General features: G+C 37.1%; 1 protein-coding gene across 1 annotated transcript in view; it reads right to left on the reverse strand.

Moving 5' to 3' along the window:
- The window catches only part of PKHD1 (PKHD1 ciliary IPT domain containing fibrocystin/polyductin), a 477,573-nt gene that overhangs the window by 169,483 nt on the left and 293,357 nt on the right, over positions 1-14,733 (reverse strand). Inside the window, exon 52 of the mRNA XM_054492265.2 lies at positions 9,021-9,158. Coding sequence (XP_054348240.2) covers positions 9,021-9,158 — 138 coding nt within the window. The remainder of the gene's footprint in view (positions 1-9,020; positions 9,159-14,733) is intronic.

Here is a 14,733-nt window from a genome sequence, read left to right on the forward strand (position 1 = left end):
GAATCAAAAGTACAGTTTAAGAAAGACTGATTTAAAAATTATTAAAATAGGAAAGATGATTACTGCAAATGCCTTTAGTAGAGACTAACTGATGTCCCAATAGGACAGAAGAATCTTTATTTGTATTAGTGTTTGGCTTAAAAAATATATTAAAACTACACACACACATATAGATTTAAGGATAATGTGATGTTGTGAGAGAACTAATATCCATCAGAAAATAAACAGATCTTTCTATTCTTAATATCATTTTGAAATAAGTGTTATTTAACTGTTGGCTCCCAGCTTTATTAGGGACTCTCCAAGCACAGAAATGAGTTTTAGTGTTTCCTGTACCTCTAGGGGGCAAAGCTTTTACACTTTTGCTCCTATGGTTAAATAAGTAACAGCTTCAAAAGTCACATCCCTTTTATGTCACCTTTTTATTTTATCAAACAACTGTTAATTTGATTAGGGAACTGTGCATCTAAATAAACTGAACAAACCATCTATTTTGCAAGTATCTATGTACACTTATATTATACACATTGCATATGTGGGTATTTGTGTCATTTTCTAATCATAGTTAAATTTGAAGGAGGACATACTTTTTTAACTTTATATATTTTTTTAAATGAACATCACATACAAGATTCTTTCTGGCTGCTCAATGGGTCTGACTACTGGGTATTGTGGCTTTAAGCTGAAGGATATTTTTTAATCTACGCTTTTCTCAGGTTTGTCTCCTTCTTATTACTTAATCATCCAATGAGCGTTACAGAACTGTCAGTTTGAAAGGCAATAAACTGTGTATGGATTTTTCTTCTTCTTTAGGATTGAGAAAGTCCCAATCATGGAAACAACGAAAGAAACTTCCATACACCTAGTACTTCATTTCCTGACAATCAAAGGCATGTGCTAATGATGACCTTAGGCTCCTGGCTACAAATGTGAGACAGAGCTGACAAATACCCATCACTGACCCTGAAAAACAATATGTGACAAGTTTTAGGATAAAAGCCCGAGTGCCTAGGATAATTACTGAGCAACTAGACAGTGCATCACGTGACCTGGTTGTGACAGGCCAAAGAAACAATGAACTGCTGTGCCCCCAGGGATACCAATGGTTGGGGCATATCTTGTTGACTAGGGATCGAGGAGGGTTCTATTAAACTTTAAATATCCATTAGGATATGTGTTTCAAAAATGTATTTTTACAATACAAATAAATTTTATAAAATTATATAAATTTATTATTTTATATTATTTAAATAATATATTTATTTTATATTATTTTAATAATTAATACAAATGTATTATTATTGGTAACTCCTATCTGAAGTCCTCCTAAAAATATTAAAAGAAGATTTTTCATTTGCAGTTTTAAAAGTACAAGATTAAAACAGTCTTTATTGAGTTGAATGTTTGGGTCAATAACAAGTTAACAGCACTGATATCTAGAACAACAAGGAACATATTTGTTAAAGCATGAGAACAATGTCTCACATAAGAGGAGACATTGATGAAAGGGATGGGCTCAGACAGCTATTCATGGGCAAAGCTTTTATATGTTTAAAAAAACATTTCAATCAAACAACAAACAAATGTTTATTGAACAAGCTTTGAGTTGGGGACATCTTTAAGTCAGTTTTCCTGTTCTAACAGATTGTAAAAATGAAAATACCTTGAATCCTACAACACACCAACTTTTTCAATTTGTTTTTGTAACTCCTTTTTTCCTTTCACATAGGGGATAAATACATTGTAGTCATTTAAACATTAACACCATAATTTCTTCCTCACAGATGTAGACATTTAAGTGTAAGGAGATTGAATGTTTTCCAAGAAAAAGGCAGTGAGCTGAAAGACAAACCTAAATATGCCCATTCATTTATGTATACATTATTAGTCATAACAGCATATTATCAGAATTCTACAATGCAGTAGGTACTAGGGTTATAAAATGTTCTGATTAAGTCTATCATATAATGGAGATAGGACACTAATTAAACATGCTATTCATATCATTACCGAATGCAGTAATGGCAACATGAATGAGTAGCACGGACCAGAAGGAAAGGTACACTGAAATCTACTGCATGGAGACAGGAGAGCATCATATTAGGTTGGTGCAAAAGTAATTGTGGTTTTTGCCATTAAATAGTCCTGTTTTTTGTCAGCTCTGAGACCTTGAAACAAATCAGTTATCTCTCTGGATTTCAGTTTCCTTACCAATAAAACGAGACAGACGTTTCAAACAATCACAGAGACTTGCAACATCACAGTTATGAATCTTCTATTGGGGAATTTTCCAGAAACTGTACAATGAGTTACTAAACTAAAATCACAATTCATGTCTCTGGAATTTCCATATTTATGAAGCTAATTTCTGTCTTGTTAAAGCAATACTCAAGAGACTATCAATAAGTAGCAATTCTCAGCATAATTTGGACTCATTTAGAAAGCAACACTGTATATCTCAAAATCTAGCCCATGAAACTCATGATGTTCACTATAAACTCACTACTATTCACTATTCTTTAGCTACAGGGGCTGCCTTTCTGCCTCACGACTACCACACAAAGCACATTTCTCCCTCGGGACCTTTGCACTAGCTCTCCCTCAGCCTGAAATGCTCTTGTTCAAATCTTCGCAGGTCTAGCTTTTTCTTGTCTCTATAGTCTGATGTCACATTGACTTGTTAGAAAGGTCTTTACTAACTATCTAATATATGGTTGCCAGCATCCAACCTGGACCTCTCATTAATTACTTTTCCTATTTAATTTCTTTCAGAGAATGTACTACCATCTAAACTTATCTTCCTCATTTATTTTACTATTTAATTGTCTGTTTCCCCCAATAAAATAATGCAAGCAGGAATTGTTCACTACTGAATGTCTTGTTCACTGTGGAATATTCAAATGCCAGAAAGAATGCCTAGCACTGAGTTGGCATTCAACGAAAGAGGGAGGTGGGAGGAGGTAAAGGAGGAAGGGACAAATCTACAAAGGAAACTTTGGAAAATCACCATATCAGAGGAATTATTTTCTCTTTAGTATCGGTTTATTCATTTCATTTCACCATCCAAAAGAAAATCAGTTATTCATGAAAGCAATCCTATAAAGGTTTGATGCCATGACTCAATATGAACAACTATTCATTTTCAACCATGAAATTCAATATGTTCAATGACACCTCAGGCTATATACTAAAACCAAAAAATGAAGTTGTTAAAGAATAGATAAATGGTATTGAGCTTATGAAAAGTTATTGCTCCTGAAGCAGTAAGTGTTGCATTTTTATTTGTTTTACATGAAAAGTAATAATTTGTGTCAAAACTGTATCAGCCATTATAAAAAACAAAAAGCTGGAATAAGATGGTCAATTTTCTTTTCTATTTTCTTTGCCATTTCCACTGTATCTCATATTACTGACCACTTCCTCTTGTAAATTGCCTCTTTTGTTTCAAGATATTATTTTCGTGTCATTTCATTTTCTTTCCACCTATATAACTGTTTCTTTTTCATTCTTATTCCTGAACTCAGCTACCCCTACCACCCTTCAAAGACTTGCGCTCCTCAAAATTTCTATCCACAAAATCTGTTTGGCCAATTTTATCGCACCTTTAATTTCACATTTGAGCTGATGATCCTCAAATATGTACATTTAGCGCAGACCTCTCTCATTAGTTTCTTTATTCATAAATCTACTTGCCCTCTAGATATTATCACTTACATCTTTCATTGAAATCTAACTTTGAAATTCATGAGTCTGGGTACTTAACAAACCACTGTATAAAGTTTACTGTATACTCAACATTGTTCAAGCATTTTAATAAACATTAACTCATTTACTTTTTTAAAAACTCTATTAAATACGTACTATTATTATTTCTACTTTGGAGATAAGAGTACTGAGACACAGCTAGTTCATATAACTTGCCGAGGGCCATTCAACTAATGAGTGATGGAAAGGGCACTCATTCCCGGCATCCCCATTGGCCCAGATCTCCCAACCCGAAACCTTGGATGTATCCCAAATAACTCTTCCTTGCCTCAGATCAAAATTCTCACTAGGTTCTAGCGATTTTTAGCTCCTCAATGCTTCTCTAATTAATTATTTACTCTTTAACTCCCGTACCTTACTTCACTCCATTACAATTTCTTTCCTGAAACATCTCAGTAGGCTTCTCACTTTTCACTGTGTCCCTTTTAAGTGCATTCTCCACACTTCCAGCACTAATTTTTCTAAGAATAAATATAATCATGTCACTTCGTTGCTTAAAACTATCCAGTGACTACCCACTGCCTTCATAGGAAAATCCAAACTCCTTGGCATAGTATATCAGGTCAAGGTGCTTCATTTACTACCACCATTTCATACAAAGCCTACAATCCAGACATACCCATCCCCTACAGTTTCCTAAAAGTATAATGCTCATCTAAAATATGTACCTGTTCACATCTCTTCCTTTATCTTTAAGCTCCCTCTAGGTTGGAAGACATGATACTTCCAATCATGTTTTTACTCATTTGTCACACTATTTTATTGAGACACCTCTTGGAAGTTCAGGTTCATGATTTCTGTTTCTATATGCCCAGTATCCCCCATGGTACTTGGTACATGGCAGACACTGAGTAAACCCATGATAAATGAAAGAATGGACACACATGTTAAATTCTTTAAGCTTATCTTAAGTGTTTTATCAGACTAATGAGACAAGCACTGAACGAAGAATGAAATTGAGTTTGGCATTTGTGATGCAGCTATGGCCCTCTAAGCAAAGCTTTGATCTTGAGCTTCCTTTCTAATTCTAGCATTCTATGATTCAACTCTATTAAAAGTCCATTGATACCTTTGCCAGCACCAGTTGCCTTATAAGCAGGACCACCAGCTGGGCATGGTGGCTCATGCCTATAATCCCAGCACTTTGGGAGGCCAAGGTGGGCGGATCATGAGGTCAGGAGTTCAAGACCAGCCTGGCCAACATGGTGAAACCCTGTTTCTAATAAAAATACAAAAATTAGCCAGGCATGGTGGTGAGCAGCTGTAATCCCAGCTACTTGGGAGGCTGAGGCAGGAGAATTACTTAAAACTGGAAGGCAGAGGTTGCAATCAGCTGAGATGGCACCACTGCACTCCAGCCTGGGCAATAAGAGCAAAACTCCATCTCAAGAAAAAAAAAAAAAAAAAAAGCAGGATCACCAAAAAATATAATTCCACAATGTTGGGACTTGGATCAAATGGCATCAGATAGCAGGCATACTCTGGCAGCACTCTGTGCCAATGTCCAAATCTATTAAGTTTGTTTACTAACTAGTCTTATTATCTGTTTCATGTTGGGATTTCTTTAGGGTGTGGTAAAATTGGACAGATGGGTTGAAAGTCTTCCTTCAGGCATAATACACATAGGATTGGGCAGATGGGTTCCAATAACCAACCTTTAGGCCTGGAACACATGGATGAAGCAAAGAGAAAAAGAATACACCACTATCCAGTGATGGGTAGAAAATAGAATTGGGAATGGAGAAATTTTTAAATGAGACCTGAAATATATAAAGTAAAACTGGAAAGTGGCACAGTGTCACTTACCTTCAAAGGTACAATTTTTTTAGGCAGCAAGCTATATATTATAGTAATGAGTGACCCTAGAAATCTAAATATAACTTACCGAAAAAAGAGATCAATCTTAGCAATACAAGATATCAACTGGAAATAAGTTTTGTAGTAACAAGAACAGGGCTCAATTGTATTTAATATCTCTCAATTAATTGGGTGAGGATTTTACAGAATATTAAACAAATGGGCAAATGGTAGTAATCTGTGAGGAAAAGACCAGACTTCAAGAGAATATCTGCAGTGTAGAAAGATGAGCTGAAATAATTAAATGAAGAGATAGGTAAAAAGTATTGCCCTTAGATTCCCTCAAAACCCAAGGGAAAGCAAAATCAGCCCAATACAACTGTACAATGTAGGGATATGTATTTGTGGCAGCACAAATATAAAGAGCAGGAATTAGAGCTGATAGTGTAGTTGGCAGGAGTAATGGCATGACTTGGCTGGAAAAAGAAGTCAGTTTAATATTTGACTGTATTAACAGAAGAATCATATCTGTTCTGATAGCTGGAGGCTGACTGTGCTGGAGAGCTTCTGTTGACACCTCCATTTCCAAACTCTGTGCTTCTCCACCCTACCCAGTGCCCCAGGATGTGGCTGACCTATGTGTACTGCATCAGGGAGTTCTCCTTTACTCTGACTTCCAGTCGGATGTGGCCAAATGGTAGCACAAGCAGAAGACCGCAGGGAAACAAAAGAATGAGGTAAGAGTGTTTATTTCTATAGTTCCTTCCATGTACTGGTTGAATCCCAGCCATACAAAGGCCATGCCTCTGGGATGGTCTGACAACCATCTCTAAACCTCCCTCTTTATCTCTGGGTTCCTGTAACATTCTTTTCTCAATCCTTTATGGCAAGAGGTAGTAAGGATAACTGGCTTTATTAGCCCTAGGGTATACCTCATCCCATTTGGATCTTTGTAAATCATTCCTTTATTTAAATCCCTTCAAACTGTCTAATGCATATGACATATATTTTCTGTGGGCACCCTGGCTGATAAACATTTATTGAACACCTACTACATACCAAGCACTTCCTATGAGTTGTTATGTTTAATATCCCTCTGAAGAAGGGTCTACTGTTATCCCACATATGTTGCAGATGAAGAAATGAAGGTGCCCAGAGGTTGACTTGCTTAAGGTCAAACAGCCAACAGGTGGCCAAGGTGGATGTGGTCCCCCCACCATCTGACTTAGAGCCCATTCTGTTAACTGCTATACTCATCTCACTCTGTTCAGAATAGTCAGATCCCACCCGGGAATAGTTCTTTCTCCCTGGCTTTCAGAGGAATTAAACAAAACAAAGTTGTATTTAGAGGCAATGCCAGCAAGAAAGAGGGAATCTCATAACTATGGGAAATGGGGTGTACAAATTTGTAAAATTTTTCTGAAAAGCAATTTGGCAGCATGTATTAAAAATCTTAAAAAATGTTCTTATCCTTAGGCCCATTAATTTCATGTTTAAAAGCCCATCCTAAGGAAATGAAGACATGAATAATGATTTCATTATTGAATGTTCATTGCAGAGTGAGTTACAAGGACAAAAATCTGAAATAACTTAGATGCTTAACAATAGAAACATGGCTAAATTATTATATATACATGTATATCTATATATTCCCATATATTATATAATGTTGAAATTATTGAAGTTGGGCCTTTGAAATATAATGAGCTGTGGAAATTCTTACATTGTTTATATAGGATCAAAAAAATCAAAGTATGTACCCTACATTTTGAAATACATGTGTGCATGTGTGTGTATGTGTAAGAAAAAAATGACTTTGAGATAAAACACCAAAATATTAATTGTGGTTATATTTGCACTTGGAAATATTTGCACTTGGAAACTTTGAGTGATCACTTCATTTCCATCACATAATTCTCTTTGTTTTTCTGTATTTGCAGTTTTGTACCATAGACTAAAAAGAAGTAGTTAAAACAGCAATAACTATGAACCATGGTTATAAACTGTATGACCTAAAACAGAAAAGACTCAAGAAGATGTGAATGAAGGGCTATAGAATTAAAAGGAGTAAGATACTTGTCCTGAATGGCTCAAGGGGAAGAGCCTGAACCTATAGAAATTGGAGGAAGATAGATTTTAGCTTAATAGAACAAGAAGAATTCTAATAGGATTTTAAACAATGGGAACAGTTTGCCTTGAAAGGTTTTGATTTTTTTGTCACTGGAAGTATTCAAGAAAAGGATTGACCATATTTTTTCAGAAATCTTTTTACAGTAACTTAACCTTTGTTCAGGTAATTAGACCTAGAATTTTCTCCCAACAGAGATTCTACAACTTTCATGCTACCTAACAAGGATATCTAAATATTTCCTTACCACCAGAGATATATTTCTTTGGAATACGATATGATTTTTTTCTGGGCATTCTCTTCCAATCTTCTTCATAGGGCAAAGTAAAACGCCTTACTAAAGTTCTAAAGTAGTTCCTTTGGAGACAGGGTACATGTCTTTTCAGCATTTATACCTATTACTTACAACAGTTCTAAGTATATAGTCTACCCATAACATTTCAGGTCTTTTTATTTAAGTAAGCCAAATCTGGTTAATACACTACCCTAGATCCATTCCACTCTGCCTGTCCTGTGGCCTCAACAACATGATGCACTTCCCAGCAAGAGGAGCCTCATCTCCTAGCACCTACTGATTCTCTGGTCCTTCCACTAGCTACCCAGGGAGCCACAAAAATAACAACGTCAGAGGAGTTAATGGCGTGGAATGGGCCAGGTGAGATGCTTGCCTTCTCCTCACTACCTCCCCCATATTGTCCCAAGATATGGTGGTTCTAATAAGGCTTCTCTCAAGATATGCCACATAACCAAGCAAACCAAGCATGCTTCTTTGAGAAGCTGTGGCTACCTTGTATTTGCTTTCCCTCCCTTCCCTCCTCACTTTTCTTTTCCCTTCACTCTCACGTCTTTGGGATTATTTGTCCCAGTAAAGTGCTAGCACATAGCTTTGCTTTCAAGTCTATTTTCCCAGGAAATTATGTTAAGACAACAATTGAAATTTTATTGTGAGTTAGTTGATCAGATGATATCAAATCCATCCTATGATATCTTCTGAAAGAGTGAGTTAAAGGCATATTCTGATACAAAGAAAACCTAAAGGAAGAATTGATCTGTAGCCTGGAGGAGGTAAAAAAATCACCCCGGAATGAGCAGCAGCAGGCGGACCAGAAACAGCCTGATAGTACATGGGCATGAAAGAATGACCAATACAAGCCACCTCTGACCACGTGTAAAGCTTGCCGAAGAGTAACTTTACTAGTGCACTCACTACTACCTCAACCCTCCCTAAACTCTGTTAAGCAACCTGCTTGATGATACCATCTGTTTCCCAGAGCCCCTTCTCACAGAGAATAATTCCCAACATGCTCGCAATCCTTGTGCCTTTACTCACCAACTTTCAGCTCCCCGCCTGCAATGACCATGCATGCCACACTCAGAACATTGCTTCTGTCCACAGGGAAGTCTAAGGTCCCCATCACATACAGCCCTTTGAAGAATGGAAGGTCTGCATCCACAAGGACAGTTCTGTCTGTGGAAGAAAAAGAAATTGCTCAGATGTGTCACAAAAACAAGAATTACGTGTTTATTCTGGGGTTCTCCCAGCAGTTTGGGAGCTGTGTACAGTGTTATCTAAACCAGGACAGGTATAGCAACTGGAAGAACAAATAGTCTGCCAAAAGCTAGGACTTACTGAACAGGAAAATAAGTTCTGATTGATAAATGCTGCCATTGCTTGACACACCACGTTCATGGACAAAATGCACTGCTTATGCACCAAATAGCTGCCCCAAGTCTACTGCAGTGGAAACACACAGATCAAATGAGCTCCCTACCCTTTGTCCTGTCTCTTCACCTTTGGCTCTAATTTCAGGGATGTACAGAACAGGATGTACAGAACATTGGCCTCTGAAGGCAGACTATTTGGATGTGAATACCAATTCTGCTACTTACTAGCTGTCTAGGCAGATAACTTGATCTCTCTGTGCCTCGGTTATCTCATCTGTGGAATGGGAATAATACTAAAAACAACTGTTTTGTTCACAGGACTTTTTGTGAGGGTTAACTCATTTAAATGAGTTAATAGATTGAAAATGGTTATACAATATTAGTAAGCTATCTCTAATTCCCTAAGTCCCATTGTGTAAGGTAAAGTACATGGTGCATGCTTAATAAACGCTTGATGTTATTATTTTTACTGTTGTCCCTTAGCTTCCCATGCTTATAGCACTTACTGGACAATTTAAAATCATTATATTTTATTTCCCCTTTCATAAAAGCAGTCTTCATATAACTTCAGAAGAAATAATCATAGCTTTTGCCTGAGATTTACTATAGAGTAATATATAAACACAACACTTTCATTTAAAACAATAAGTATTTCATGTATGCCAAAGCATTAAGTGTTACTTTCTGAAATTTAGCAGTAATTCAACACTAATTAATGACATCAAATAAAGATTTTTGCTTAAATTTCTAGTACCATAATCACCAACACATGTAAAGATTTATAAGGAATTTTTTTGTTAGTATAATCTCATCTCTCATTCTAGGAAACAATGCGCTTGCTCTTCTTAAGGACATGCCCAAGCAAATTAACTTGTCATGAGTTGTCTTTCCTAGCCCCTCCCTGCTTCCTGCATTATAAGAATGGCCATGCCCTCCTGTGGCAGAGACTATAGGGTTGTAAATCAACCATTTCTCTTGTTTTCCTAAGTTCACAGTTAGACTACAGTTTCTACCCTCTTTGCAGGTTGATGAAGCCATGTGACTGAGTTGTAGCCAATAAAATGTGGGAAGAATTAAAGTATGACATCTCTAGGCCTCGTCCATAAATTCTGTATGCCTTTTCCCTCCCCTTTTCTCTCAGTTAGACATAGAGCAGTGGTTCTCAAAGTATGGTCCTATCCCATGGGGATGCAAAGCAAGCATTAGTTCTGCTAGCAAGCTATTCTCTCTCCTCACTGGCTCCACCACTCTCCCTAGGGAAACAACCTCTCTCTTTTACACTTCAGTGACACCCTGTACATACATCTATCAGAGTACTGAGACACATTATCCAAATTATATACATACACTATTGTACATGAGGAAGTAACTGTCACTGGGCTGGTCCTCAGTGTGATTATGACATCCTCTCCCACTCTGACTTCCTTAAGTGAAGAGATCATTCTTTTTCTTTTTAAATCCCTAGTGTTTTTGCAATACTGAAGATAAAGACACTAAATAAATGTCGTCCAGATCTGTTGAGTTTAATCCCCTACATACCTTAAATTCAAGAGCTCATTGATGACTGGTACAAAATGAATGATCAAGCTAAACGGACAAAAATAAATATATATCTTAATCTCATCTCTAGCACTTTTCAAAATATTCAAATAAGAGTGAAGTACCTAGAGAATGTTCTAGGTTTAGCATACATTTTATGGGTTCATGACTTTAAGAATTATTTGAAGCAAAATCTGTAAAAACAAGAGGGTTTTGCCTCTAATTTATTTACTTATTTATTTTATTTTCCTCTTTTATTTTAAATTCAGGGATACATGAGCAGGATATGCAGGTTTGTTAACACAGGTAAACTTGTGCCATGGTGGCCTGCTGCACAGATCATCCCATCACTAAGGTATTAAACCCAGCATCAATTGGCTATTCTTCCTGATCCTCTTCCTCCTCCCACCCCCTGCCCTCTGACAGGCCCCAGTGTGTGTTGTTCCCTGCCTTGTGTCCATGTGTTCTCATCACTTAGCTCCCACTTACAAGCAAGAACATGTGGTATTTCGTTTTCTGTTCCTGTGTTAGGTTGCTAAGGATAATGGCCTCCAGCTCCATCCATATCCCTGCAAAGGACATTATCTCATTCCTTTTTATGGCTGCATAGTATTCCATTGCATCTATGTACCACATTTTCTGTATCCAGTCTATCACTGATGGACATTTAAGTTGATTCCATGTCTTTGCTATTGTGAATAGTGCTGCAATGAACATATGTGTGCATGTGTCTTTAAAACAGAATGGTTTCTATTCCTTTGGTTATATACCCAGTAATGGGATTGCTAGGTCGAATGGTATTTCTGCCTCTAGGTCTTTGAGGAATCGCCACACTGTCTTCCACAATGATTGAACTAATTTACACTCTTACCAATAGTGTAAAAGCATTCCTTTTGCTCCACAACCTTACCAGCATCTGTTGCTTTTCGACTTTTTTTTTTTTTTTTTTTTTTTTTGAGACAGAGTCTCGCTCCGTCGCGCAGGCTGGAGTGCAGTGGCACGATCTCGGCTCACTGCAAGCTCTGCCTCCTGGGTTCACGCCATTCTCCTGCCTCCAGCCTCCCAAGTAGCTGGGACTACAGGCGTCCGCCACCGTGCCTTTTTTGACTTTTTAATAATAGCCATTCTGACTGGTATGAGATGATACCTCATTATGGTTTTGATTTGCATTTCTCTAATGATCAGTGATGTTAAGCTTTTTTTCATATGTCTGTTGGCTGCATGTATGTCTTCTTTTGAGAGGTATCTGTTCGTGTTCTTTGCCCACTTTTTAATGGGGTTGTTTTTTTCCTGTAAATTTAAGATCCTTATAGATGCTGGATATTAGACGTTTGTCAGATGCATAGATTGCAAAATTTTTCTCTCATTCTGTAGCTGGATTACCCTAATGATAGTTTCTTTTGCTGTGCAGAAGCTTTTTAGTTTAATTATATCCCATTTGTCAATTTTTGCTTTTGTTGCAACAGCTTTTGGCATCTTCATCACGAAATCTTCACCTGTGCCTATGTCCTGAATGGTATTGCCTAGGTTTTCTTCCAGGGTTTTTATGGTTGTGGGCTTTACATTTAAGTCTTTATTCCATCTTGAGTTGATTTTTGTATATGGCTTAAGGAAGGGGTCTAGTTTCAGTTTTTTGGCATATGGCTAGCCAATTCTCCCAGCATCATTTATTAAACAGAAAATTCTTTCCCCACTGCTTGTTTTTTGAGGTTTGTCAAAGATGAGATGGTTGTAGTCGTGCAGTCTTATTTATGCCTTCTCTTTCTGTTCCATTGGTCTATGTGTCTGTTCTTGTACCAGTACCATGCTGTTTGGTTATGCTGTTTGGTTACTGTAGCCCTGCAGTATAAAGTTGGGTCACATGATGCCTTTAGCTTTTCTCTTTTTGCTTAGGATTGCCTTGGCTATTCGGGCTCTTGTTTGGTTTTATATGAATTTTGAAATAGTTTTTACTAATTCTGTGAAGAATCTTAATGATAGTTTAAGGGGAATAGCAATGAATCTATAAATTGCTTTAGATAGTATGGCCATTTTCATGATATTGATTCTTCCTATCCATGAGCATGGAATATTTTTCCATTTGTTTGTGTCATCTCTGATTTCTTTGAGCAGTGGTTTGTAGTTCTCCTTGAGGAGGTCTTTCACTTCCCTTGTTAGCTGTATTCACAGGTATTTTATTCTTCTTGTGGCAATTGTGAATGGGAGTTCATTTGCGAGTTGGCTCTTGGCTTGTCTATTGTTAGTGTATAGAAATGCTAGAGATTTTTGCACATTGATTTTGTATCCTGAGACTTTGCTGAAGTTGCTTATCAGCTTAAGAAGCTTTTGGGCTGAAACAATAGGGTTTTCAAGCTGTAGGATCATGTCGTCTGCAAACAAAGATAGTTTGACTTCCTCTCCTCCTATTTAAATATGCTTTATTTCCATCTCTTGCCTAATTGCCCTGGCCAGAACTTCCAATACTATGTTGAATGGGAGTGGTGACAAAGGGCATCCTTGTCTTGTGACAGTTTTCAAGAGGAGTGCTTCTGGCTTTTGCCCATTCAATAGAATATTGGCTATGAGTTTGTCATATATGGCTTTTATTATTTTGAGGTATATTTCTTCAATACTTAATTTATTGAGAGTTTTTAATTTGCATGTATGTTGAATTTATCAAAGGGCTTTTCTGCATCTATTGAGATAATCATGTGGTTTTGGTCTTTAGTTCTGTTTGTGTAGTGAATCACATTTACTGATTTGCATATATTAAACCAATCTTGCATTCCAGGGACGAAGCCTACTTGATCATGCTGGATAAGCTTTTTGATGTGCTGCTGGATTCAGTTTGCCAGTATTTTGTTGAGAATTTTTGCATTTGTATTCATCAATAATATTGGCCCGAATTTTTCTTTTTGTCAGGTTTTGGTGTCAGGATGATGCTGACCTCATAAAATGAGATAGGGAGGAGTCCTTCCTTTTTAATTCTTGGAATAGTTTCAGTAGGAATAGTACCAGCTCTTCCTTGTAACTCGTAGAATTCAGCTGTGAATCCACCTGGTCCTGGGCTTTCTTTGGTTGGTAGGCTATTTATTACTGCCCCATTTTCAGAACTCATTATTAATCTATTCAGGGATTCAATTTCTTCCTGGTTCAGTCTTGGGAGGGTGCATGTGTCCAGGAATTTATCCATTTCTCCTAAATTTTCTACTTTATGTGCAAGAGGTGTTTATAATATTCCCTGAGGGTTGTTTGTGTTTCTCTGGGGTCAGTGGTAATATCCCCCTTTTTGTTTCTGATTGTGTTTATTTCAATCTTCCTTCTTTTCTTCTTTATTAATCTAGCTAGCAGTCTATTTAGTTAGTTGTTTGTTTGTTTGTTTTTCAAAAAAATTCTAGATTTGTTGATTTTTTGAAGGCTTTCCATGTCTCTATGTCCTTCAGTTCAGCTCAGACCTTGGTTATTTCTTGTCTTCTGCTAGCTTTGAGGTTTGTTTGCTCTAGCTTCTCTAGTTCTTTTAGTTGTAATGTTAGATTGTTAACTTGAGATCTTTCTAGCTTTTAGATGTGGGCATTTTTAGTGCTATAAATTTCTGTCTTAATGCTGCTTTAGCTGTGTCCCAGATATTCTGGTATGGTTTATCTTTGTTCTCATGAGTTTCAAATAACTCTTTGATTTCTGCCTTAATTTCATTATTTACTCAAGAGTCATTTAGGAGGAGAAGGTTATTCATTTCCATGGTGTTGTGTGGTTTTGAATAGATTTCTTTTTTTGGGGGGGGGGGGACAGAGTCTCATCACTCTGTCGCCCAGGCTGGAGTGCAGGGGTGCGATATCAGCTCACTGCAGCCTCCTGGATTC

Source organism: Pongo pygmaeus, chromosome 5, assembly GCF_028885625.2.
Source record: "Pongo pygmaeus isolate AG05252 chromosome 5, NHGRI_mPonPyg2-v2.0_pri, whole genome shotgun sequence".
In the NCBI taxonomy this organism is placed as follows: Eukaryota; Metazoa; Chordata; class Mammalia; order Primates; family Hominidae; genus Pongo; species Pongo pygmaeus.